This window comes from Fusarium venenatum, assembly GCF_020744135.1.
Source record: "Fusarium venenatum strain MPI-CAGE-CH-0201 chromosome Unknown EDB82scaffold_3, whole genome shotgun sequence".
NCBI lineage: Eukaryota > Fungi > Ascomycota > Sordariomycetes > Hypocreales > Nectriaceae > Fusarium > Fusarium venenatum.
In genome coordinates, this window is record NW_027072131.1 from 5,364,085 (window position 1) to 5,387,580 (window position 23,496).

A 23,496-nucleotide genomic window follows, 5' to 3' on the forward strand; every position below is an offset into this window, starting at 1 on the left:
ATGGGGGGACGCGTGGGGTTGGAGGGGCACGTCCCCTTGTGCCATGGCTTGGTGGGGTGCATACAACTGTAGGCAAACCGTCAGCATCCTGGCGGCCTGGGTCTTAATGACAGCACAAGGAACATCTTGTATAAATTATCTCTTTGTATGAATTATCTTTATCTCTTTATCGAAATACCTGGCCCTATACTTGAAATTCTAGTGCTTAGTGTAATAGTCGCTCATGTCCAACTTCATCAACAGCTGTGCAACCATATGGTCTTCACCAATGCCCTCCTGCTTTAATCCCAGATCATCTGATACCTTGTTGCTCGTGGATCGACTTTTTTCTGTCAAAGCTCGGCAAACAGTGATAAAAATCTGTACCTTTGTTTTGAACTTTTTATATAGACGATACATCTCTTGCGTCTCTCCCGAGTCCGGGGCTTGGTTCTTCTCTATAGCTTTCATCCGGGAGAATTTTGCGTACTCCAAGACTGTAGAGAAGATCTCCTCAAGCAGATTCAGCACGGGCTGTTGACGTTTTCGAAGGAACAGAGAAAGCATGATGCGGTCCAATACTCTTGAATGAAACTCGCGCAGTCTATCGGGGCTTTCGACCTTGTCAGGACTGCTATTGATATTCAAGGGGTTTTTCAGGTCGGCTTCGATTTTGTCGAGTTTAGCCTCGAATGCTTGCCACGGGATAGCGACTCCCGCGTCCATGAAAAAGGAAGTGATGCCAGAAACGAAGTGATGTGCCTCGCGTGTGAATCGGAATGAAATGTCCTCAGGGTCAGCCCAACGACTAGTTCTCGCATTGACATCCCGAAACAGTTGATTGACGACATAAACCATCCGCAAGATCCTTAACAAGAGCTTGAAGATTCGATCGTACTGTGTCAGAATAACCGGGGTAATGATATTTGACAACGCAGTTGGTGCCTTGTATGACAGACGCAGAAAGTCAAGTGCCTCCAATGAGTCTGGGTTCATGCACTTGTCGATCTCTTCCTGCGTCAAGTCTCGTACAGCAAAACTCATGTCTCCCGGCAACTCAGATGCATCTCGAGAGATACTGACCAACTTATTCGTAGCGAAATCATTATCGGAATCAAAGCTTTCAGCCAGGACTCCCATAAGAGCAAGCCGCAGCTCCGAGCTCGCTGGTGGCCAAGTGTCTCGACCACCCAGACGAAGTCCCATGACACCTCCTTGCCGTGCGACCCCCGTTTGCCGTTCAGCTGTTTCCAGGTCGGGGTCGAATAAAGCGTGAGACAAGCGGCTGATGAACATGCCGCTACCGAAAAGTTGAAAGTCGCGATGCAGCTTCAGGTGGCCACGCAAGTCGTGATTGTTAAACAGCAGCCGTAAACTCTCCTGGTTAACAATCTCTGATTGAGCTGAAGCAATGCCTCCGAATGAAAGCACAGGGAGAAGCGACGGATGGGGCGTGAAGTCGAAACCACTAGTAGGTGGTTTCGACTTTCTTGTGACAGATTGCATCAGTCGTTCACGAAGGATTTGGCTCAAAGTGTCCTCTTTACTTACAACATCAGGCAAGGGTTCATCCATACGCGCCGTGAGAGCGCTCAGAAGCCGACTTTCTGACCCATGATTCTCATCCGTAAGTGCGATCGAATCGTGGAGTTGAATAGTATGTTTAGGCCCTTTTGACATCAATGCTTGTTGATGAGATGAGCAGTCGCGAATCGCCCGTAAGAGGTCGTCATGGTATTTAGTGACCCGCTTCTCAAGATCTTCGATAGCGTCCCAATCATAAAGCCATCCGACTTTTGGTGGTTGAGTAGCATTGATGATATGGGCCGAGGCTAAAGGATGCTCTGGGTGACACTCCCTAATGAACCGCAGATTCTTTCCCGTCTCGAAAATGGACTTGGCAATATCAAAGGGCATGAAGTGAGGCATCTTACTGTCGTCCAATCGAAAGTCGATGTCTTCGCATTCGTGTCCAAAATCGTCTGTGTATTTCTCCGTGTCGACTTTGATGAACCCTTTGCTGGCCCCCACGTTGACTTTCGTCAAAGGGATGCCTTCCTCTTGCCTAGTTCCGATCCATTCTTCCAAGAACTCAATCCAAGGGGAGGAGACTCGCTGCAAAACTTCACGCATGATGCCACGTAATTGCTCCTCGCCATAATCGACGGAGTACGCCTCATGAAACACAAAAGACAGAACATGTTCGTCTGAGTAACCTTTGCGAAACTTGGAAGTAAGCCTTTGAAAGGGAGCGAGGATCGCTAGGAGCCCTTTGACGGTCGACTGAAGCTCCAAAAGAGACCGGGGCGTTTGTCCATGGAGAGCTACATATCGCTGAACGTCTTTGAGAATCTGATCGATGGCACCAGCTAGAGCAACACCACACTTGGAAGTACGTGTCGCATAGGTGGAATTGACAAAGGAGCGCAATTCAAAAAGCATTGAACCACATCTGTGACATTGCTTTTCCAACCCACGAAGCACATCCTTGGAATAGCCTGTGACTCTCATACTGGGGATCGTTGATTTGAAGGAGCGACCTCCCTCCTGTTTGGAGAAAAACACTGACTCCTGACCAAGGGCCAGAGCAAGTAAGGAGGACAGATAGGCTTTAATTTGAACAACAGGGACTTCGGAGCTTTTGAGCTCGAGAGGGTCGATGGACCAACTCAAAAAAGCATCATAGACGGTTGCTCCGGCTTCGCTGGCCATCAGCGGCTGCCTTCCTGCTGGTGTGCCTGCAATGAAGTCATCCCACGTCTTGTGCTCTGGTGAGTTTTCAACTAGCACATCGGTATTTGCCCAGATATTCTCCTCGGGCTCTATGCTGTGCACGCTTTCTGTAGGTACTGGGTCATCATTGCTGGTGGTGACATCGGTTTTTGGATCCAGCTCAGACTGAAGCCCAAATTGTGTGGGTAACTTGAAGAAGCCGCTCTTTTCGACAGAGACCTGGCCAAGCTGTACAAGATCCGAATCTATGTCATCTGAGTACTTTGAAGTTAGCACAAGTCCAACTAAACATCTACGTCTAACATACCTCTGAATCCAGAGGAAAAGAATGGATCTCGTGTATTGGTATTGGCATTGCCATTCAACTCATGCAGCCATTTTGACGATTTCCAGAAGTCCGGTATAGTGAAGACGGCAGCGGGGTCTTTTTGATATTCATCCATTTTCTTTATCCTCAATCAAATGCATTCGAGATTTGATATTGTCGTGGTAGGCGACATGTCTCGACTTCAATATCGAGCGAGAGATGGCTCATTGCGCGTAAACAAAAGTCAATTAACGCGAGCTTATTGTTCTGCCCCTCGGTGACGCGCTCAACGGAACAAAAAGTTAGTCGCGTTTCAAGTCAAAAAAAAAACCTAGCACACTGGCACTGAACCAGGCTCTTTTCTAGGCGGGTACCTCCCATATGAGTTCATACCAGTCTATAGTTAGTGCCTACCAGCCTAGACGTGCAGGGCTCTTTCACGTCAACGAGCTATACCTATCGAATTGTATGATCAGCCAAACCTTGGATCATTTCAATTTTGTTTGCTTGGACCGACAACATCAATACTTCAGGAACAAGGAATACTGTCCCTACCACCATCAATTATTACAAAGAGATCAAGTACTACGAACTACGTCTTTAGAATTCCTCCGTTCGACACAGCGCATCCACAATGGCACCCAGAAAGCGTGCGCGGACTAGCACGCAAACCGCTGCGACACCAACTCCGGCGCGAGATGATGATGTGATGGATGTCGATACTCCCCAGACAGGCGACCAAGACGCCTCTAGCGAGATAAGGGAACAGGAACCAGACAACAACTACAATGACCTCTGGACGGATGATCAGGTGGCTTCATTATTCAAGGGTGTCATTCGGTGGAAACCAGCCGGTCAGTGAATAGCTTCTATATGATTTTATCGTTACTGACCAACGCTATGTAGGTATGCACAGGCACTTTCGAATGATAGCGATCTCGGAACACTTGCGGAATCACGGCTTTGACCCAGATTTATACCAGCACACGCGCATTCCTTACATATGGCAGAAGCTCAAGACATACTACAACATTGAAGTCATTGATGAACGAGAGAACTTTGACGAAGACGAATCCGACGACAGATACAACGAGTTTTCCCTGCCGAGAGAACAGTTCTTCGACGCAATGATGGAGCGCGCCCAAGCCGATCCTAGCGAAGCACCGACATCACCTGCACAGCTGGATCTATCACCACCGCCACCATCCCCGGCCAAAAAACGCAAACGAGGCGAGACCAAGACCCGAGGCGCGTCAGTTGAGGATACTGAGGAAGGTACGGACGCCCCTTCACCGGCGCCCAAGTCGAAGCGAGGCTCCTCGCGGCAGAAGAAGAAGGCCACGCCAGCCAAGGCTGAAAAGCAAGAAAAGGCTGAAACTACAGAGGAGGAGGAAGATGACGATGACTCCGAGGAAGAAGAGGAGGAGGAAAGTGACGGTTCATCTTCTAATGGTGAGGAGGAAAGTGCTGAAGAGAGCGGAACACAAGTTTCCAAGTCAACTCGTGGCGCCAAAAAGGGCCAGAAGGCCGTGACTACGAAAGCAAAGGCGAGACCAAAAAGGAGACGTTGAACGGCAGTACTGGCGGGAATATGATAGGAAGACGGTTATAATGTTTCGGATGCCCTTCACATGAAAGCTATATGCATTTTTTGTGTTGAACATATCCAACCCCCTACCGAGCTTCATTAATACCCTATCAATGGCAATACTTCTGTATAAATCCATGGCTACCATCTTTATAACTGCTCCCACTCGCTGCGATACTTTATTTTGGTCCTCCAATCCCTTCCTATAGGAAAGATACCCTCCACATCCATAGTCGATCGCTGCAGGGGACCTGGTTCGGGTACTTTAGGCAGTTCAATAGGTGGCTTTTTCTGCAGCAGATCCCACATCTCGTTCTCAGCCTGCCAGTTTGCGTACTGGTCGCGCTCTTCGGCGTATTTCTCCTGCCGGCGTTCTGTGGTGATGCGATTCTTCAGAACCTCTTTTTTGCGGTACGTTTCTGGAAAGTCGGCGGCCGAAAACTGCAGCACTTCGTTTGCTTCTCTGTTGACGGCAGCATCTTCTTCGTCGGATAGAAATGGTGGATCTTCAAAATCGGAGCTTAAAGCTTCTGGCTCAGAAAGCTCGACATCGTCATCGAACTCGGTTTTGATGATTGGTTTGACATCTTCGTCAGTTTGTGATAAAAGATCCTCGATTTCTTCGTAGCTGAGAGGTTCACCTTCGCCTTCTTCGTCCTTACTGGGCGGCTCTTCTTGTACTTCCAGTCGTAGTCGTCGTGCACATTTACTCCAAAACTGGCGCGAATCTGACTTCATTCCTAACGAGGCGATGGCTGCTTGCACGTCTTGGGCTCTGACGATATCGCGGGTGTGGGGATGAAGTTCCCTTTTGGCTCTGATTCTTGACATGCTAATGAAAAGAGTCGTTTGGATGAGTCGCTTCGTTATAGAAACAGCCAATGAGTGAAAATCCTCGAATGTCGTAGCCCACATCGATGGAGGCCTGTCGTTAATATGTTGCCAGTTCTCACTAGGAATAGACGAGTTCATAAACACACGTTCTGAAAGCCTCAACCAGGTGTGGAGGTTGAACAGCCCCTTGAATTGAGGATCTTGGCTCCCATTGATGCTTTCACCCTTGTCGAGTCGATGTGCGATCTTGGGTGTGATTTCCCAGCACTGTCCCCATTTGCCCTCTTCTCGTAATTCTTCTTTTCTTTCCTGGCGTACAGAGATAGCATCCGCGGCTTCGTCCAGTGCATGGCAGCATTGCTGACTTAACTCAACAGCAGCGGGTATTTCTGAGAACTCTATTGCTGGACGTCTGACCTCGCGCTGTCTAAGAAGCCGAGCTCTTCGGAGCACATCAAGGTAATGATTTACCTCGATCTCACTCTTTGTTCCTATACGGGATGCAACGCCTTTAAGGTCGGTTAGGCCTAGGCGGGCAATGGCTTCAAAAAACAGCTTCTTTTCTGGTAATGACCAGTAGGTGAGACCTATTTGGGTTGGGTACAAGGCGGTCTCCTCGTCGTCATGGGTGAAGCAAACACGTTGTGCTGCATCTTCGATGTCCCCATTGAGAAGATCCAGGTAGTCGGTGTTGAGCACTCCCTTTTGTCTCTTGAATTGTCGAGGTATCAAGTCATCTTCAGCTGGCCTTTTGAGCGAGTACTGTCCGTTATCTTGATCGAATTCATCTTCGCTGTCGGTATACACACTACCAGACACATCAGTGCCATTGGTAGCGTAATCTTCGTGAATGAACGGCAAGGGAATTCTATCTTTCACTTCCAAGTCTTTGATTTGCTCTGTCTCGCTGAGATCCTCCTCGAGAAACTCGCGGTTGGTTTCTGACTCCATGCTGCTTTGTTGATGAAATCTAGTGACTTATGAAAAGATGAAAACATGGTAACAGAGGACTATTAGAGAAGCACTCCGGCTTGGGAGTGGAGATGAACAAGTGAAGAAGCAGTTACCAAAATCTCAAGAAATTAGGCAGAAAAAGTGAATAGCGTCTGTCAAATCATGGTTTATAGTTTCAGTGAAATTTTATTCATTGTAGGAGATTCTTCTGTAGACACTGGAGCAAGTACTGAATGTTAGTGTAGTGTGCTTACATAATATATATATTTTTTACCGTAATGTTCAACTTTGTAGGCATATACAATGATGCACGAAGTATCTTCACTACAACCCAATGAGACAAAACTTGTTCTCGTCGCACTCCTCATCATGTGCAATGTTTCGACTCGTACCGAGATACACTTTTGGGCTCAAAGCTGTGAAATCTCCCTTCGTGATTAGGCCACAGACATTTCAGACATTCGCTTCAGTTGCAGCTTCAACTGTTGCTCATGAACCGCCTAAATTACAGCTCCGAGATTATCAGGAAGAATGTATCGAATCGGTTTTAACTTCTTTGGAAAATGGGCAAAAAAGAGTTGGCGTGTCCCTCGCTACTGGAAGTGGGAAAACAGTAGGTAGTCTTTTCTTTTCGAGTTAACCATCAATTGATTAACCTTCCAAAAAGGTCATTTTCACTCAACTGATTGAGAGAATTCCATCAAACGAGAATGCGCGGCAGACATTGATCTTGGCTCATCGTCGCGAGCTTGTGGAGCAAGCAGCGAACCATTGTCAGCGCCAGTATCCTGATAAAAAGATCGAGATTGAGATGGGAAATGTCCACGCAACGGGAACCGCAGATATCACTGTCGCCAGCGTACAAAGTATAACGTCACAAGGTCGTCTTAAAAAGTTCGACCCGTCTCGTTTCAAGCTTTTACTGGTGGACGAAGCTCATCACATCGTCTCTCCAGGTTACCTCAAGACCCTACGCTACTTTGGACTCGACCAGAAGCGGCCAGAGTCCCCAAATCTGGTCGGTGTATCTGCTACGTTTTCGCGTTTCGACGGAGTCAAGCTTGGTGCGGCCATCGATGAGATCGTCTACCACAAAGACTACATAGACATGATTACGAAAAAGTGGCTATCAGATGTCATTTTTACCACCGTCGAGTCCAAAGTAAACCTATCAGAAGTCAGCAAGGGCGCTTTTGGTGACTATCTTCCCGGAGAACTCTCAAAGGCAGTCAACACTAGCGAGACCAATGATATTACAGTGCGCAGTTGGATGGCAAAGGCTCAAGGAAGGAACTCAACTCTGGTGTTCTGTGTTGATGTCGCTCACGTTGTTGAGCTAACAGATCGCTTTCGACAGCATGGCTTCGACGCAAGATACGTGACAGGAGAAACACCAAAGGTTCAAAGGGCTAAGACATTGGATTCTTTTCGAAAGGGCGAGTTTCCAGTATTAGTCAACTGTGGTGTCTTCACTGAAGGAACCGACATTCCCAACATTGACTGCATCGTTCTTGGTAGGCCGACAAGATCTCGCAACCTCCTTGTTCAGATGATCGGCAGAGGAATGAGACTACATCCAGGGAAGAAAAACTGCCATATCATTGATCTAGTCTCAAGTTTGGACACTGGAATCGTGACTACGCCGACATTATTTGGCCTTGATCCAAATGTTCTGGTGGAGAGGGCAACAGTGAACGGCCTGCGCAAGATCAAGGAGACGGGTCAAGACATTAACGGACAGCCTTTGTCGTACCATACAACTCCCGGACCCGGATCTGGCAGTGTCACATTCACAGACTATGACTCAGTCCTGGACCTCATCGCCGATACATCTGGCGAAAAGCACATTCGTGCCATCAGTAAATACGCCTGGGTTCAAGTGCAAGGAGACAAGTTTATTCTCTCCGCACCAGATGGTTCCTACGTTCGCATAGAAAGAGTGAGTGAAAGGTCCAACAATTCGGCACCTGTCTACCGAGCAGTGGAGGTGCGAGCGCTACCAAGCGGTGTTGCTAAAACACCATACGCAATGCCAAAGGAGATTCTCACTGCAACTACGTTCACCGATGCAGTGCACGGAGCGGACAGTTTCGCAGCCAAAATGTTCCCCCACAACTTCATTCACCGTTACCAGCGTTGGCGGTCACTGCCACCTACACAAGGACAGGTCGACTTCATCAACAGAATGCGCGGCAAGGCAGAGCCTTTGAAACTTGAAGACTTGAACAAAGGCAAGGCTGCAGATATGATCACAAAGCTCAAGCACGGCGCGCGTGGCCAGTTTGCAAGGATAGAGGCACGACAGAGAAAACAGGATAAGCAGAACAAAGCAGCAGAGGCTAAACGGCTCCGAGAGCATGTAACCGTAGGACCTGTGGCATCTTGACCAAGGAGCCACATGCCGCGGTGTCTGGCTCTTTGTGACAACATGTATAACACGGAAAATAGATACGAAGGGGCGTCTGGCCAGGGATCTTTTGAATACACCAGTGTATAGCAAGCGCTCATTGAAGGCTTCTAGAAACTCTCATATAACACAATGTTTAACAATTCAACGTTACAAAACAACCCGAACCACGAGTCTGATCAAATGGGCCGGTTTCCTCCGAATATGCAACTGTCACAGAAATTCTTGTGTGCACTCTGGACCCGTGGCCGAGGCAGAAAACGGTTTAAAAAGAAGTTTTGTTCCTTACATGCAAAAAACATCGAGATCTGTCCCTCGTCTTATGATTCACTGAGGGGAGAATTGCACTATGGAGGACTCGTCAGCTCATAAGAATGATTTGACGGACTTCAGAAACAATAACCTCTAAGATTTGGAGTACAAAAATAGGAGAACAAAAATCATGGTCTAAATGGCATGGACCGACCTACTATTTTGTTTCTTATACCTTGAGCGACCAACTTTTCTGATACCCTGAGGGTTTTGGGAACTCTAACACTGATAAGTTGAGACGGAAGACTTATCTTTATCTGCATTACAATACAATTCAAATCTCAAACTTGTCTGATTAAGATTCTCTGTACCTTTATTGATTATTATTGCTAGTAGTGGCCGAGTTTATTCCTGATAAACTCTCCTCCAAACTCTACCAGGGGGGCAACAAACTCTCCTCCAAACTCTACCAGGGGGGCAACAATATTACCATTGACTCCCCAAACATAATAGTCCGTGGCAGTATTCATAACGTAATCAAGATTTATTCTATTTTCCATTGTTTGAATACCGTCTCCAAGATAGATTGATATTTACTTGGCGCGAGCCTAGTGAGTGAATGAGTGAGTGAGTGTCAGTGACTGGCAGTGCTGGGCAGCCGTTCGGTTCAGTTCACTCGCACGCATGAAAGCAATATCGTGCTTTCTCCTCGCGCACTCAAATTTTTCTCAATCTCTACTCATTAAATCTCCCTTCTTGCGGGAATTTCACCAGAAAGCGAGAATCAAGAAATCTACAGCACAATATCGGCCTCCGCCATGGCTTCGATTACTTCTTCGGCTTCATGCACGCAACCTCCCCTTTCTCTCCTCGTGGAGAAGCCCTGCCAACTGAACACTTTCCAAACCGAACAAGTAGAAAATCTTGAGAGCTCTGGATTCTCTTCTCCAGGCAGTGATGGAAAGCCCTTCACTCCTAGAACTCGACAGAGGCTGAAGGACTACCTCTGCAATTCCAACTCGGTTGCTGTATCTTCAGTTGACGAACATACTCCTCCTATTGATCCTCCTAAGCCCATTCTCAAATGGGATCTGGTGTCAGGGGCCAAACACCCAGTGAAGATTATTCCTAGACAATACAAGCAGGTCAGGTATGCTACTCCGGATGGCTATGCCAGGCCGGCTGCCATCAAAGTCGACGACGACTTGATGCTCCCACCCAACACCCTCCCTCATGCTATGCGACAAACTTGGGCCCGCTACCCTCCCCCTGCAAATGAGGATTTTTCCGTGGATGAAGAGTTTAGCTTCACTCCGAAGTTCTTAGCCAACGAAATTGATCCTGAGGGTCCCCTCGAACGATTCAAACAACGCAATAAAGCCAACTTCGTGCAACCTCTTTGTCTTCAGGGCACCATCCGCAATGAGTACGCCGCTCATCTTGCCGATAAACAACATGACCATGACGAGCTTATGGAGAGGGTCGTCATAGCCCGTCGTGCGAAGGCCGAGAATGACGCTATCAAGTTGTACAGCTTCAACAGAGCCAACGAACCTATCAAGTTTCCCGTACTTGGCCCCAAAGCCCAGAAGAAAATCTACGACGAAAAGGTCAACATGTCTGCCTTGACGCGCAAGATTGCAATCTGCGATGGCAACATTGAGGGTATGATTGCTGGCGAGTTTACTTACAATAAGGACACTGCTCACCTCCCACCCACTGAAGAGCAAGTGGCTATCTTGCGAGAAGCCGGGGGTCTTGGTTCCTTCTTCCCAAAAGCTCCTCTCAAGCCTTCGATCTATGACCAGTGGCTGGAGGGCCAGTCTGCCAACCCATGCCCTGCCTCCAACTGGCTGAATGATGAAGAGAAATTCGCCAAGAAAAAGGCCTTCGAATCGGCTCTTTCTGGGCAACTCAAGTCCCGCTTCCCTTCGAAGCCAATCGATAATAAGATGCCGACCAAGTTGCACAGATCAGACGAACCTATCTATAAGGATAACAATTTCCCTTACATGCTGCCCAAGACCTCTACGGCTCCTGAGCACAACTACATATACGAAACCCCTGTCGCGGTTCAGGTCCCCAAGTGGCTTTCTGAATTCGTTGACTCTGACATCGTTTCCATCGACAAGAGCGCCAGCGACGAGAAGCAGTACAAGGAACTTCTCACTACCATCTGGAAGCTCGAGTCACATATGCTCAAAGAGACCAAGCCCAACAAGTGGGACAGGAATTGGGACGATACCAGCCCTCACTGGACTAGACCTCACCATCAGACAAGCGGCGGCTAGTGGAAATGCCGCTTGGATTCTGGAAAGCCCATCAAGCAAGAGTTTTGCGGTGCGTATCACCAGGGCGAGGAGGAAACGTATGGAACTTTCAAGGAGACGAAGCCAAACCAGAACCTCCCGGAGACAGATGTTATCATCGGAGAATTTAGCTTCGACGACGCATTCACGTTCGGTCAGGATATCGGAGCTGAGATCCCGGACAAGAGCTCTGCTCTTCTCCTCAAGGAGATCGCCGAGGGAGTGAAGAAGGCCATCGCAAAGGTCGGCATGTGAACGTGCAAAACGACCCAACAAGAAGAATTAAGGCCGTTAACCAAGGAAAGACCGCGACAGGAAAAACACCAGACGAGAATACGCGCTTTCTTAGGCTATGTACTCACTAAAGTTGGTCTAATATTTCCATCAAGCACCGGATCAGTGCCAGGTTCTATGCGACCTGCCTGCACATACAGGAGGAATATCTATGAAGAAATGGATCATTCATCATCACGTAATTCTAGAGCGTTCTCGTACATAATACATTGATTTGGATAGTGCTCCCCAATACTGGCTGGTCGACGTGTGCTGCCATTGTAGCTTTTGACATTTAACCAATATTAACCACATAGTAGTGTGTAGCAGAAGAATTGACCTTTAAGTTTAGATGACAAAAATAAATAGCCTAAGAAGTATTACCTAAGTAGCATAAAGTGGCCTAGCAATTTAGTCTCTTATGCTCCTGGCGGCCAACTTCTAATACCCTGATGATAGCGTCGACCTCAATTATCTATGATTGTGTGTTGATGAAATACTCGTTACAATAGTGGTACAAGTTATCCATTGGACATACAAACCCTGCGGGTAGTCATAAAGTCTTTCAACCTCATGTGGTATCAGACTGCTCCCCCTTCAGCTTCAATAACAGATACATCCACGACGTTGTCCTTCTGGATTTCCACCTTATCCAACAGAGGCAGCATCTCGCCGCCTCGGATCAACACAAGCTGGCTCTTGTTCCCCCCATACTTAACGCCAACCGACAGCCCGTCCAGCCCCATTTCCTGAGCTTTCAAATTCCACAGCAGCTGCGCCAGTTCGCCCTCCTTTGTGCAGCATACATACCCCAGAGCCACATCTGCAGAGTGCATCTCTTTCTGTACACCTTTCGTGGCCGGCTTCTCACCAACTAGTAGCCCCAGAACGTCGGTACCTCGCCACCCTGGAGGAGCTACCGCCATAGCGCCCTTGAGCTCACGGATGTACATGGGGCTTGGGCTCCGAGCACCTGCTTTGCACTGGATTATCACCTTCGACGTCTGTGGTGTTGAAGGCAGTGTCCATATGCCTAGGAGATCCAGGCCTCGATCCGAATGGCCCCCAACGCGCTTGAGGAGGAAGCCATACTGTGAGAGTGTGTCGGCGACTGTGTATTCGTAGTGTGTGCCCCGATACACAGTAGAGTTTTTGTTCAGGCTTGTACGTTCAGCATATAATAGAAATGTCGCGAGATCAGAATGTTCTTTGTTGGTCGCCTCCGGATATATCAGCTGTGAAGGTTTGGAGGGTTTGCTTCTGGTCTTGCTGATGAGCCTTAAGCCAACTATTGCGCCGGTCAGTTTTGATGGCTGGACAGCATGTCTCGAGGCATTTTTTAGGCCTCGGAACAAAACAGACATTATTCCATGAGGATTACTTGAAATGTTTTTTCCTTAGCTACAGACAGTAGGCAGGTCGAGATGTGATTTGCATTTCCCAAGTAAGTTCATATGCACTAAAACGGCATATCCTTAAATCCGAAGGCAGAACTAAGGTACACTGCTACTTCCAAATTCGATAGGAGATGATAACAAGACTTTGTTTCGTAGAGCTTTTGAATATATTCATTTGCTTTGATTAAATCGCTTTTATACCATAATGGCAGTGACCTGTCCAGTTCCTGGGCTAAATTACACGTAGATTCCCCGACTCCAATGCAGCACTTGTTCTACTCATTATACAACATTTCTGACGTTTATATAGAAAAGCATGGCTATTAAGCCAACTTCCTTTCTCCAAATAATCATAGCATGTCGCCTTCCGCATGCTCTTGCATCCCAGGAGGGAATACGTTGTTTGCCAGTCGTGATGCCGAGCGGGGCGGTGGCTTTTCTCGACTTCTCTCATCTCGTGAACGAACGCTTGGCTGGCGTCTTATCCTCGACTGTGGTCTTCGAGTGACAGGCTTGATCATGTTCTCCAAATAGAAAGCACTCTCAGTATGCCCCGTACCAGGTCGCTCATCGTCGGCATCTGAGTAGCCTCCCAGGTACTCGTCATCAGAGACAATGTCGCCCATTTGTGGTTGGTAAGAGGCTGGCGCAGAGGGGGATGTGATGGATCTAGAATGCAGGCCCGGTCGCGCCACGGGAACAACCACGCTGAAGGCACCTGGTGTCATGGTGTTCGAGCTCGCCTCTCTCGAAAGCCCTGGAGATCGGTCTGCGAAGCCATTTTGGAAAGATGCATTGTTCGAAGCTTCATGAAGAATAGGCAGGGTCTGCTCATCATATAGCTCTGCTCCGGTCTCAAACGACTCCGGGGTGTATTCAGTTATTGTTCGTGATGATCGGCCATCATCATCAGTCGTGGGGCTTGACGGCTCGTCAAAGAAGTCGTCAAGACTGTCCAGCTTAGTTGCCAGATCTGCTGCGTGAACATCGCCACGTCCCTCGTCAGACAGCATGGTTTCGGTTCGCTCGGGTGCACCAAAGTAATTGTACGGGAAGTCGTCGGCATGAAACTCTACATCCGGCGTAGGCGCAGTTTCTGTCAACATGCCTTCTGAGCCCTGGCAGGTGTAAAATGCGGCGTGGATATTGGCTCGCGTAGCATCAGTCTTCTTTGCAGGTATAGGAATAGCCCATCCAGACGCTTCGGGAATTCCAAATAGACTCTGCGTGCGTTCATATTCTTTCCGAATCGCCTTTGACGTCGGCCGCGTCATACTCATTCTTAAGTGATGCTTGTCCATATGGTTGCCAGACATTGTCATGATGTTGTCCAATACTTCAAGGGCCTCCATACAAAATTCTGTCTGCAACAGTCGAAGTAGAGGCGAGATTAGGTCAGACCCGTGTCCAGCAAGTTCCGGTTTACGCATGTCCACTTCGGGGATCGCCACACAGAGGATTCTCATTGTTTGGATCTTAACCCATGATAGGGAGTTGGTGAGAAGGCCAAGCAAAAAGGTTACCATCTGGAAATCCATCTGAGGGAGATAGTACTCTCGCAAAGCTCCCCATAACTCGACGAGGAAGTCCTTGCTACTATCTTGGGGATCGCCCAAAGCAAACCCTTCCAGGGCCTCAGCAATACCAGCCAACCCCTGATTGTCTGCTTCCTCCTGGAGCAGTCTCGCTGTGTGCACAACACTCTCGTCTGGAGCAGGTTTCTCCAATTCGTTAAGAAAGCGCGGGAAATTGGCAAGTAGCGAAAAGAACAGACGTCTATCATCGCCAACTAACCCGTCACTGGGCAGAAGAACCAACTTGTCTATCGTGTCGAGAGTGGGTTGCCAGCAAAGCGACGACCTGAGGCCTTTGTGGAGAAGAGGCTGAACGCCTTCGAATATTCCCTCCCAACGAGATGGCTGCCCGTCAGCAAGTATCCGGCGCACGTTAGGCGAACTCAGATCTAGCTTGCTGATGAATTTGTTAAGCATCTCAACTGCTTCTAAAAATTCCCTCTCGTTGATTGACTCTAGACAAGCACAGGTAGTCCAGAACAATTGCGGAAAGCTGAGAAGGTCGTCAGCTTCCAGCTTAACAATAATAGTCTTCAGAGTTATCAGAATTTCCATCGAGAAAGATTGAATTTCCGGGTCCTCATCCGCAATCGTATTGGACAGTCGGGCAAGCATGTCTCCAAGCATGGCCTGGTCCACAGATGTAAGAACACATCTGAAAATCTGGAATGACCGACAAGCGAGATGTCGAACTGGACAAGACGTGGCCCATGTTAATGACAGTCTTCCCCAATGTTCCTTGATGCCTGGAAATGTAATCTCAAAAGTCTTGATAACCTCTGCCGTAAGGAATTCCATGCTTGGTGGCACTTTGCTATCGTGATCATCTACCTTGCCATTGCTATCCTCGTACCCCCAAACGACAGATCGATCGTGCCGACGAACTAAATCTATCAGATCCTCGATAGCCTTCTTGTCAACGTCTTGTGTCTGATCATCAATCTGGGAGATTACTACTTCGTGGATGAGATGTACAAGCATCTCTCGCGCTTGCTCCTGAACCAGCGGCGTGTAATGATCCCAAAGAACAGTGACAATTTGAAGAAGGAGCGGAACGTTTTCCTGGGTGAGATGGACTGGGGACACCATCAAGTCGACAAGGAGAATGAGGGATAGTTGGCCGAGAGAAAACCCAGCTTGCTTAGTTCCAACGGGAAGAGCCTCGGCGAGATCAGCACAGTAAGGCAAAAGATTAATATCAGCAGGTGGCTCGACTGCATTTCGCTTTTCGTTCGGTACCATTGCTTTTGGGGTTATTTGCATAAGGAGGAACTCAACAACCTTGATGCCAGGCGTGCTGTTCGTTGTTGAAAGAAACACAACGATCTGCTTAGCGTACTCGACAAAATTTTGCTCTCGGCGCTCAAGACACAGCTGCATGATGAATTCGAGAGCCAAGCGGACATTTCCTGGATAAGGTCCTGTTGCAAGAGCTTGCCAAAGAGCCTGCACCTCATTGTGTAGTGCACCGCTGGATTTGATAGTGATCTCAAGGAGGTTTGCGAGAAGCACAAAAGAGGGTGCTGCGGGTCCACCACTCGGATCCAGGTTTAACTCTATAGACTGAATCCAAGGCAACATGACTGCAACGACGTTTCGCTGAGCTGCGGCCTGAAGGTCTTTGAAGTACAGTGTGAATTCAGAGAAGATATGAAATGCTAACTCGGTATGCTGTTTGGCAAGACGGGTGGAGATCTCAAATTGTGCTAACTTGTATACAGCCTGCGTTTTGTCGGAAATGCTGATGTCGAAATCCTGGATCTTGGAGTTTCTCTGCTGCCGTACTTCCAAGCTGCGTAGAACAACTGCAGACTTGGACCGAATCTCGCTTTGATCGTTGCCCAGAGTGAAAAGGCAGAGGCCAAGTAGCTTCCAGAAGGGACAAGGGTAGTCGATGTGATTTTGCAAAACTTGTGTGACCACAGTGAAATAACTTTCAAGCACCTTGGGGACCTCTGCCAAGTAGCATCGCATAATGCAGTGCTCCATCAAGTAGGGAACCTCTCGGTTGTGGACAATCAAATTATGCAAAGCCCTTCTACCAATGACATTCATCTTGTCGCTCCCAGAGTTGAAAATCGAATCAATCCAAGCAAGCATGCGTCGAACATCGAACTGGAGAACGACATTACTTTCCGTTGTGACGCTAATCGGTCCACCACATAAAGCGGCCATGGCACTGAGGGCTGCAGTGCGAAGATTCCTCTTTTCTATCTCCATTGCAGCAGTGGCAGTTCCCCTCTCTCCCAACGTCTGCTGATCGATCAGCGACTGGCGCATAGTATCTTCACGGACGCGGATCTGGTTTTGATTCGGTGAAAATCCGCACCAATCTTCCATAAGCGAAAAGGCCGACTTCCGAGACTCAAAAGTCATCCATCGGGATGGGTCTTTCGTTCTGTTGATACCTTCAAAAAGTGCTTCCATAAGACCACAGTAGTGGCGCCGGAGCTTTTGGAATTCCCAGTCCATCTGGACTTCTCCATCCATGAGAAATAACTTCAGATCCTTTGTGTATGTAGTGAGAGTAGTCAAGAAGAACTCGTTATTGTAAACCTCCGGCTCGTTGAGGAAATGTGAAGTAAGTTTGAAAACGTGCGTGATTTCCGTTCTAAGAAGATCCATCTTCCTGTTCCTCCTGGGGTTGCTATTCGTCCGCTGGTGTATCCGAGCTCGCGCCTCGTCATTGCATCGAGAGACCTGGCCTTGCAGCTCCTCGAGTAGAGTCCGATAAATGTGAATATTAATAGAGCCCATGGAAACAACGACAGCATCCCGAACAGACGCGGACGAGACAGATAACAAAGGGATTAGATACTTGAACAGCATCCGAGCTGTCACTATTTTATCTTTGGAGGATGCCTTGGAGGCCATTCGGACATGTTGGGGGTCCTGCGGCGTAGGCAAAGCACCTGGATCTGCGAGCGTAGTGCAAGCAAAAATCAAGTACAGCTTCCATTGCTCCACCATCACCTCGGGTTGAGTTGTTGCTGATCTTGCTCCAAGTCGAGCACTGCCTGTCTCATTGTTGTAGTAAAGACCTCGTGAAGGTTCGGAGAGGTATACGATCGGTTTATACATTTGCAAAATGCGGTTGCAGATAAGGTCACGGCATATAGTAACTGTAAATGGGCACTTCTCATAGGCCATCCGGATGAGTTTAGGGAAGATTTTGAACCATAGAGTCGTGTCATAAGAGACATCACTGGCGCAAAGCTCAACAAGGGGACCCTGGTTGTTGGTGTTTTGCAGGCCTCGTTGTAATCGACTTCGTTCAGCGACAGATAGCTGTTCATCGTTGAAATCCATAACCTTGCTAGATTCATTCTCAAGGATGTCTATGAGTCGTATGGAGTCTTTATCCTCAGCCGCTTCCTTTCGAAGAGCCTTATCAAACTCAACAATCAAGCGCAAAACTGTGACTGCAAAGTGGCGAACTCGGCGTGATTGCGAACAGAGGAAGAATAGCCCATGAGCTTCTGCTTGATCAACCTCTGCCCATATGCTGGAAAGGTCAAGTTTTATGGCTCTTTTGTCCGACGCCTTGGCTTCCGGTTCATCTGTGGCGGCGTCTCTGGTCTTTTGTCTGATTTCTTCAATCCATATCTGCAGCAGCTCCACGTATAAGCGCAATGTGTTTTCGATGTGGCTATGACCAAGCATGCCACCGTCGGACATTGTCGAGTACCGATCGTCAAAATTAAATATAAAACGGGCAAAGCCCATAGTAACCTGTTGGGCATGAGACTGCCTCGCGATAGCCTTCAAAGAATTGGCCGACGATTCGGCAATGTTATATTGCACATGTGCTGTCCCAGTACACAACAAATTGACTATAGAGTTGAATGGAATGTCGACAGAAAGACACCGAGGCAATGCTTGAACAGCCACGTGAAGAAGTTCGTAGAACGCTTGTTTCTGATCTGCGGCATTCTGGTGATCATCTTTACGGGAGAAGGTGAAAGTTTCAGTAATGGGTGTTTTTGGCATGGGGCTGCTGAATTTTTCATCCAGCGCTGCTTGTCCGCCAAAGGTGTTGTCGCATATAATTGTAATCTTCCCAAGGATTTCACAAAATTTGAGGTAAAAGTCCCGGACTCCATCACTCAGAACGTGTGTCAAGACGGGGCGGGAAATATACTCTTCTTTAGAAGCCGTTGTTGGCTGAGAAAGAGGAAGGTTGCGAGGAGACGACATAGCTGGAGAGACGGGGAATCGATCAGGCAGCGAATTATGACTGGGGGTTCCGAAATATTGGGGAAATGGCGGCCGTCCTTGTTCGCCATTTTCCAGATCTGACATGATGTAAAGGAAGGCTCTGATACCCACTACCACTCTATCAGGATCCAGTTGCTCAACCTTCAGCTCTTTGTTAGAAATAAAGAGTTCGGCATTTATGAGAGGAAACACCACGTTCCTAAAACAGTATTCAGGGTACTTGAAGCCAACAATTCGAATAATTTGGATTAAAGGCTCAGTACAAGCAGTATCAGAGGCAACTAAGCTTCGCTTGGAGGATGGCAAAACCAGTTTCATGACCTCGTCAATCTTGCGCAAGCTGCTTTGGAAAGTCTCATTGGTGCGATATAAGAATGTCCAGAGCAAACGTGAGATGACCTGGAGACAGAGAGGCTTAGTGGCTCGATCCTTGATCTTGGCCTGCAGAGGTAGTATCAGTTGCAACCACTGTGAACCGAAGTTGTCGGGAGAGGAAACACAAAGCAGTGTGGCTGTAAGAGGAAATGCAAAATTCCAATGTCTAGGCTTCATGAACATCTGGGCCAGGCGAGGTCCGATAGCAGCGACCACTTCTGCCCATTTCGGATGCATAAAATGGCTATTGCTTGCCTTTGCTGCGATCGGAAGAAGAAGCATATCTATCACCTGGCAAAAGGCTGTCTTGATCTTTTGTCCATGGGACTTTTGAAAGAGGCGACCAAGGGAGATGAGGAAATCACAACATTGTTCCCAAGATTCTTCAGGTGAGATCCTGAGCCTCAAATGCTTCATGCCTCCCAGCACAAGCTCCACCTTTCCCTCGACATCTCGGCCAGGGTGCGAAGATGTTGTTGGGCTCTTAACCACACGTTCTCGAGCCTGAAGAGAACCTTCCAAGTCTTCGATGAACCTCTTGGTAACTCCAACAAAATTGATGCCACTCATATGTCCCAGGAGTTGAGCAAAGAGATTCCAATTGGCAAGCTTGAGGGGCGATAACATCAATTGTTCAGTATCCGCAATTTTGAGTTGCCCAAAGATAATGTTCTCCAGTTTGTCCTCCATTTCGGGCGTGATCGAAGCAAGATTGCTTTGGCTGATGACTTCAAGAAGAACACGACAGAGTATGTATATAGACACAGTTGACCGACGCTCAGCTTGTGCCACAAACTCTTGTCTTGCTGCAAGAGTGGGTGGACCGTTTGGGAAAGCAGCATCAGGACCTCCCTGGCCAGGTATTCCAGCCTGCACTGGTTCTGTATTCCTTCGAAGAAGAGGTCCTCCTCCTGGCACTGCATTCCGAGATTGCTGAAGATGACTGCGGGCATCATTGGCGGCATCGCTTTTACTTTTCCTCCAGAGCATCATGGAGTCTATTAACGCTTTTGGTTTCGGGCTGGCAATGTGGCCTAGAGCGACAATCAGTTGATCGAAGGCCGGGTCAACTCCTGGTCCGCATATTTGTTCGACGTTGGGCTCGGGATCGAGAGGAACCGTAACACATTCCGTTAACTTTTCTTCGGCTTGTGCGATAAACTACTTCAAGTCAGCTGCGGCGCGCATTGGCAAAATCAAAGTTTCACTTACTGAGGTGAACAATACATGTAGCGCATATTCACCAACCGTCTTTTGTTCGTCCTTATGGTGACGGGACGAGTGAGAGTGATGAGGGGTATGGTCGCGCCGCGATTTACTATGTATTCGTTCGAGCTTGCGTTGGGTCTGGCCGTAGGGAGCATCGGCGGCATTAGGACGTTCCATGGTCGCAACATTTCCTGAGAGTGATGTAGGGGGCCGCGATGGGTAGCCTGCGTCGCCATCGATACGGGTGGCCACCGATTGCATGTCTGGACGATCGAGGCCGACGCCGGCGGCTGCGATCATCTGCGGGCTTAACGGGCTGGAACTGGTCGAGGCCAAGCTTCCATTTCTTGAGTGCTGATAACCGTGTACGATCGAAGTTTGACGATGATGGCCGTAGGCTGCACTTTTAGGGTCGATAATTCGTTCAACGACACCGCCAATGGGGCTTCTCGAATGCGGTCCGTGAAGCCGTGGAGAGGCTACAGGTTGATGTGTCTGGAGAATCTTGTCGGCAGAGGAGTCTCGTGAGTGTCCAAAGCGATTGATGACCGGCGAATCTGAAGCTACAGGACGTAATGCTCGGTTCCAACTCCTCTCATCTTCTTCCTCCTCGTCGAGTCTAGGAACAGGCCGGGGAGAGTACCTGAGTGTATCCTGCAGGTGGTCCGGCAGCGGCTGCGACGGCACTATGGGTCACACAAGGGGTTAATCAACAATGGATATTTATGTATCTTTGTTCAGATATGTTCGAAGATGTTGGTGAAACGGGAGCGGAGACGTTTAAAGCGGGAGGACAGGGTCTGAGAGCCAGCTATTAAGCAGCGCCAGCTACGGGTGAACAGCTCTGCTGTGACGAGCCCTTGCACTGACGGATGACGAGGGTATTCCCGCGATACAGCCCGAATTTTAGAGGTGGTGCAGGAAGAGAGGGGTTGGTTGGTGTTGGTGTAAGGTAAAGTACAAAGGGTGGACCTGCAAAAGCTTTGGACTTACCCATCCTCAAGTTCTATATCGGAATCCCATGATCTATGGCGATTTTTCAGTTTCAAAGTCAGCGTCGCAACTGAACGAAAGAAAAGAGGAACGAGAAGAGTGCTGGATATTTACGGGACGGGGGTTGGGTTGGGTTTGAGGTTGACAAGGGATGCTACTGTGCCATGTGCAGCATACGAGGGAGTCTTTTTGATGGACAACAAAGACCATAATAGACGACTGGCTTTGGAGGCTTGACTACAGGCGCGCAATGACGCTACTGTCAGCTTGCCCACCAAGCATTGGCCCGGCCCGCTGTATGGCTTGTTCGAACCCTTAAAGAGCCTGGGTGCCATGGGGCCAGAAGGATCCCAAAGCGCTTTAACACATGGCACATATGCTAATATGGCAGACGATTCGCGGTGTTTTAGCAGTCATCCTTGCCAACATCTGCAAGGGCCGCAACTTATTAGCGGAACTGGGATCAACCGACAGGGGATGACAGGCTCTTGGGAAACCCATCGCGCCACCTCCAGCTGTCAATTGGTTTTTTTTCTTGGTTTTTTTTTCTTTCTAGAAGGGGATCTGTCTGGGTGATCCTTTGGCTAAGGGTTCAAGACTTACCCGTGGAACATCAATACGAGAATGACTTGTCGAGGTTGGATGTCTGACTCTTACCATAACTCAAAGTTCACTTCATATTAGGACACACGCGAGTCTACCCAATTGGATTAACTAGCAAGGGTCAAAAGGCCCCAGATGCTCAATCGACGTAGCATCTGTTTCCTATGCTGATCATTGTACCAATATGAAATATTCTAACATGGAGCCATTGGGAGCGTCGAGACCATCTTTCGCTTGTTAGCTTGGTGTAAAATTGTGTGAGAATAAGGTTGCTCTTGGAGCCCTATCTTTCGTGACGAAACCGCCTGATCAGATCTATTAGACTTTGAGAAGACCCCCATCAAAAGTTAGCTTGATGTAAAACTCAGGTGAACTCAATGCACTTCACTATTTTACTGTTAACATGGCGTACATCAAACTCCATGTGTAGAGGGTTATCAAGCGAACCCTCGTGGGATGCTACCCTAGATAGTACTCAACAGTTTGTTCTCAAGCAATTTATTCGCAGGCAGAACACCAAGTATTCCTGCATGTCTACCTAAGTAAGTTGAGAACTGGCCACGTTTTAATTAAACATTGCTATAAAACAGTCAGCGTCCAATGATAGCTCATCTCGCAGGCAAAGGAACAGGCGGTGTCAAATCCGCATGCAGGCAAGGGAACAGCCAAGCTCCTAGGAGTACGGGTCTTGGTTTAGACACAAGACATCATTTTTGTGGGAGCAATAGTCATGTCAGTGGTGTGATTTGAGATGCATTGGTTGTAATGGCCAAGCACAGAGTTCTCTTATACACATACTCACAGTCTCACACACAAAGGAATGGTTCTTTGTTGCCTTTTGCTACGCCACTGCTTTCCTTCAAGACAACAGTTATGCAAGACAGAGTTGTAGTGTGGCTGATCGATATCCGCATTCCAGAGCAACCGTTTTCTTTGAAAGAAAGGGTTTTGGCTATTGTCACACGCATAATTCAATGGTGGCGATAGAGTGTCTTATGACAGATAATGTGAAGGCTTTGTATTGTTCTTGGTGAGCATCAAACCAGTGGGAGTACTTGAAGTCACATTTAAAGAAACAATCCCCAATGTTTTGTGTATTCGTAAAGTCACGTACTCAGATACGTACCTAGATAGTTTCCCTTGGCTTCGGGAACCTTCCAAAAGGATGTAGGCCTATCGTCTGAGTCAGATAGAGTTTGAGGAAGATAAGGCGGACAAGGCATTTGAGTTCGGCACTTCAATTATTGCCGCGGATAGGGTCGGGACATAGTTTTCGCAAAGGAATCGCACAGCGGAACCAATAGACGTAGACTAAAATACCACTCGGAGATATTGGGGTAAACAGTTTGGGATACTTGAATATGAGGAGAAGAGCTAGTCGGTCTTAGAAGCGGGAAGCAAACGCGGGGAATGAGGTCAAATAGAGCAGAGGCATGTCATTCATTGCTCGGAATGCCGAGGCCGAGTTGATGAAAAGCTGATCGGGAATCG

General features: G+C 48.1%; 6 protein-coding genes across 6 annotated transcripts; 2 read left to right on the plus strand and 4 right to left on the minus strand.

Moving 5' to 3' along the window:
* Nucleotides 1-45: 45 nt before the first annotated feature.
* Nucleotides 46-3,277, minus strand: EDB82DRAFT_257068 (Spc98 family-domain-containing protein). Its single transcript, XM_025728219.2, has 2 exons — nucleotides 3,020-3,277; nucleotides 46-2,966 (listed from the first exon to the last, which is right to left on the minus strand). Exons 1-2 carry the CDS (start codon nucleotides 3,153-3,155, stop codon nucleotides 199-201), a joined length of 2,904 nt encoding a protein of 967 aa, XP_025582609.1. The 5' UTR covers nucleotides 3,156-3,277; the 3' UTR covers nucleotides 46-198.
* Nucleotides 3,278-3,371: 94 nt separating this feature from the next.
* Nucleotides 3,372-4,674, plus strand: EDB82DRAFT_257057 (chromatin modification-related protein EAF7-domain-containing protein). The gene is made up of 2 exons (XM_025728220.2): nucleotides 3,372-3,873; nucleotides 3,926-4,674. The coding sequence occupies exons 1-2, from the start codon at nucleotides 3,654-3,656 to the stop codon at nucleotides 4,588-4,590; spliced, it is 885 nt and encodes a 294-aa protein (XP_025582610.1). The 5' UTR covers nucleotides 3,372-3,653; the 3' UTR covers nucleotides 4,591-4,674.
* EDB82DRAFT_257060 (uncharacterized protein) lies at nucleotides 4,674-6,595 on the minus strand. The gene has a single exon (XM_025728223.2). The coding sequence runs from the start codon at nucleotides 6,390-6,392 to the stop codon at nucleotides 4,758-4,760; it is 1,635 nt and encodes a 544-aa protein (XP_025582611.1). The 5' UTR covers nucleotides 6,393-6,595; the 3' UTR covers nucleotides 4,674-4,757.
* A 169-nt stretch (nucleotides 6,596-6,764) lies between these two features.
* EDB82DRAFT_547161 (uncharacterized protein) lies at nucleotides 6,765-11,345 on the plus strand (the record flags this gene model as incomplete). The annotated part of the gene is made up of 6 exons (XM_065609484.1): nucleotides 6,765-6,813; nucleotides 6,914-7,008; nucleotides 7,063-8,254; nucleotides 8,378-8,760; nucleotides 9,321-9,403; nucleotides 9,854-11,345. The coding sequence occupies 6 exons, from the start codon at nucleotides 6,765-6,767 to the stop codon at nucleotides 11,343-11,345; spliced, it is 3,294 nt and encodes a 1,097-aa protein (XP_065464113.1).
* A 609-nt stretch (nucleotides 11,346-11,954) lies between these two features.
* On the minus strand, nucleotides 11,955-13,039 carry EDB82DRAFT_508135 (uncharacterized protein). Its single transcript, XM_025728226.2, has one exon. The coding sequence runs from the start codon at nucleotides 12,998-13,000 to the stop codon at nucleotides 12,218-12,220; it is 783 nt and encodes a 260-aa protein (XP_025582614.1). The 5' UTR covers nucleotides 13,001-13,039; the 3' UTR covers nucleotides 11,955-12,217.
* A 344-nt stretch (nucleotides 13,040-13,383) lies between these two features.
* Nucleotides 13,384-21,200, minus strand: EDB82DRAFT_559218 (cell morphogenesis N-terminal-domain-containing protein; the record flags this gene model as incomplete). Its single annotated transcript, XM_065609717.1, has 3 exons — nucleotides 20,413-21,200; nucleotides 13,752-20,361; nucleotides 13,384-13,676 (listed from the first exon to the last, which is right to left on the minus strand). Exons 1-3 carry the CDS (start codon nucleotides 20,707-20,709, stop codon nucleotides 13,384-13,386), a joined length of 7,200 nt encoding a protein of 2,399 aa, XP_065464114.1. The 5' UTR covers nucleotides 20,710-21,200.
* Nucleotides 21,201-23,496: the final 2,296 nt, after the last annotated feature.

Bases quoted from the DNA above. Each gene is read 5' to 3' on its own strand.
- EDB82DRAFT_257068 (XM_025728219.2), bottom strand. From the start codon at position 3,155: ATGGATGAATATCAAAAAGACCCCGCTGCCGTCTTCACTATACCGGAC. The intron at 2,967-3,019 runs GTATGTTAGACG...CAAAGTACTCAG, and splicing joins CTTTTCCTCTGGATTCAGAG to ATGACATAGATTCGGATCTT.
- EDB82DRAFT_257060 (XM_025728223.2), bottom strand. From the start codon at position 6,392: ATGGAGTCAGAAACCAACCGCGAGTTTCTCGAGGAGGATCTCAGCGAG.
- EDB82DRAFT_257057 (XM_025728220.2), top strand. From the start codon at position 3,654: ATGGCACCCAGAAAGCGTGCGCGGACTAGCACGCAAACCGCTGCGACA. The intron at 3,874-3,925 runs GTCAGTGAATAG...AACGCTATGTAG, and splicing joins CATTCGGTGGAAACCAGCCG to GTATGCACAGGCACTTTCGA.
- EDB82DRAFT_508135 (XM_025728226.2), bottom strand. From the start codon at position 13,000: ATGTCTGTTTTGTTCCGAGGCCTAAAAAATGCCTCGAGACATGCTGTC.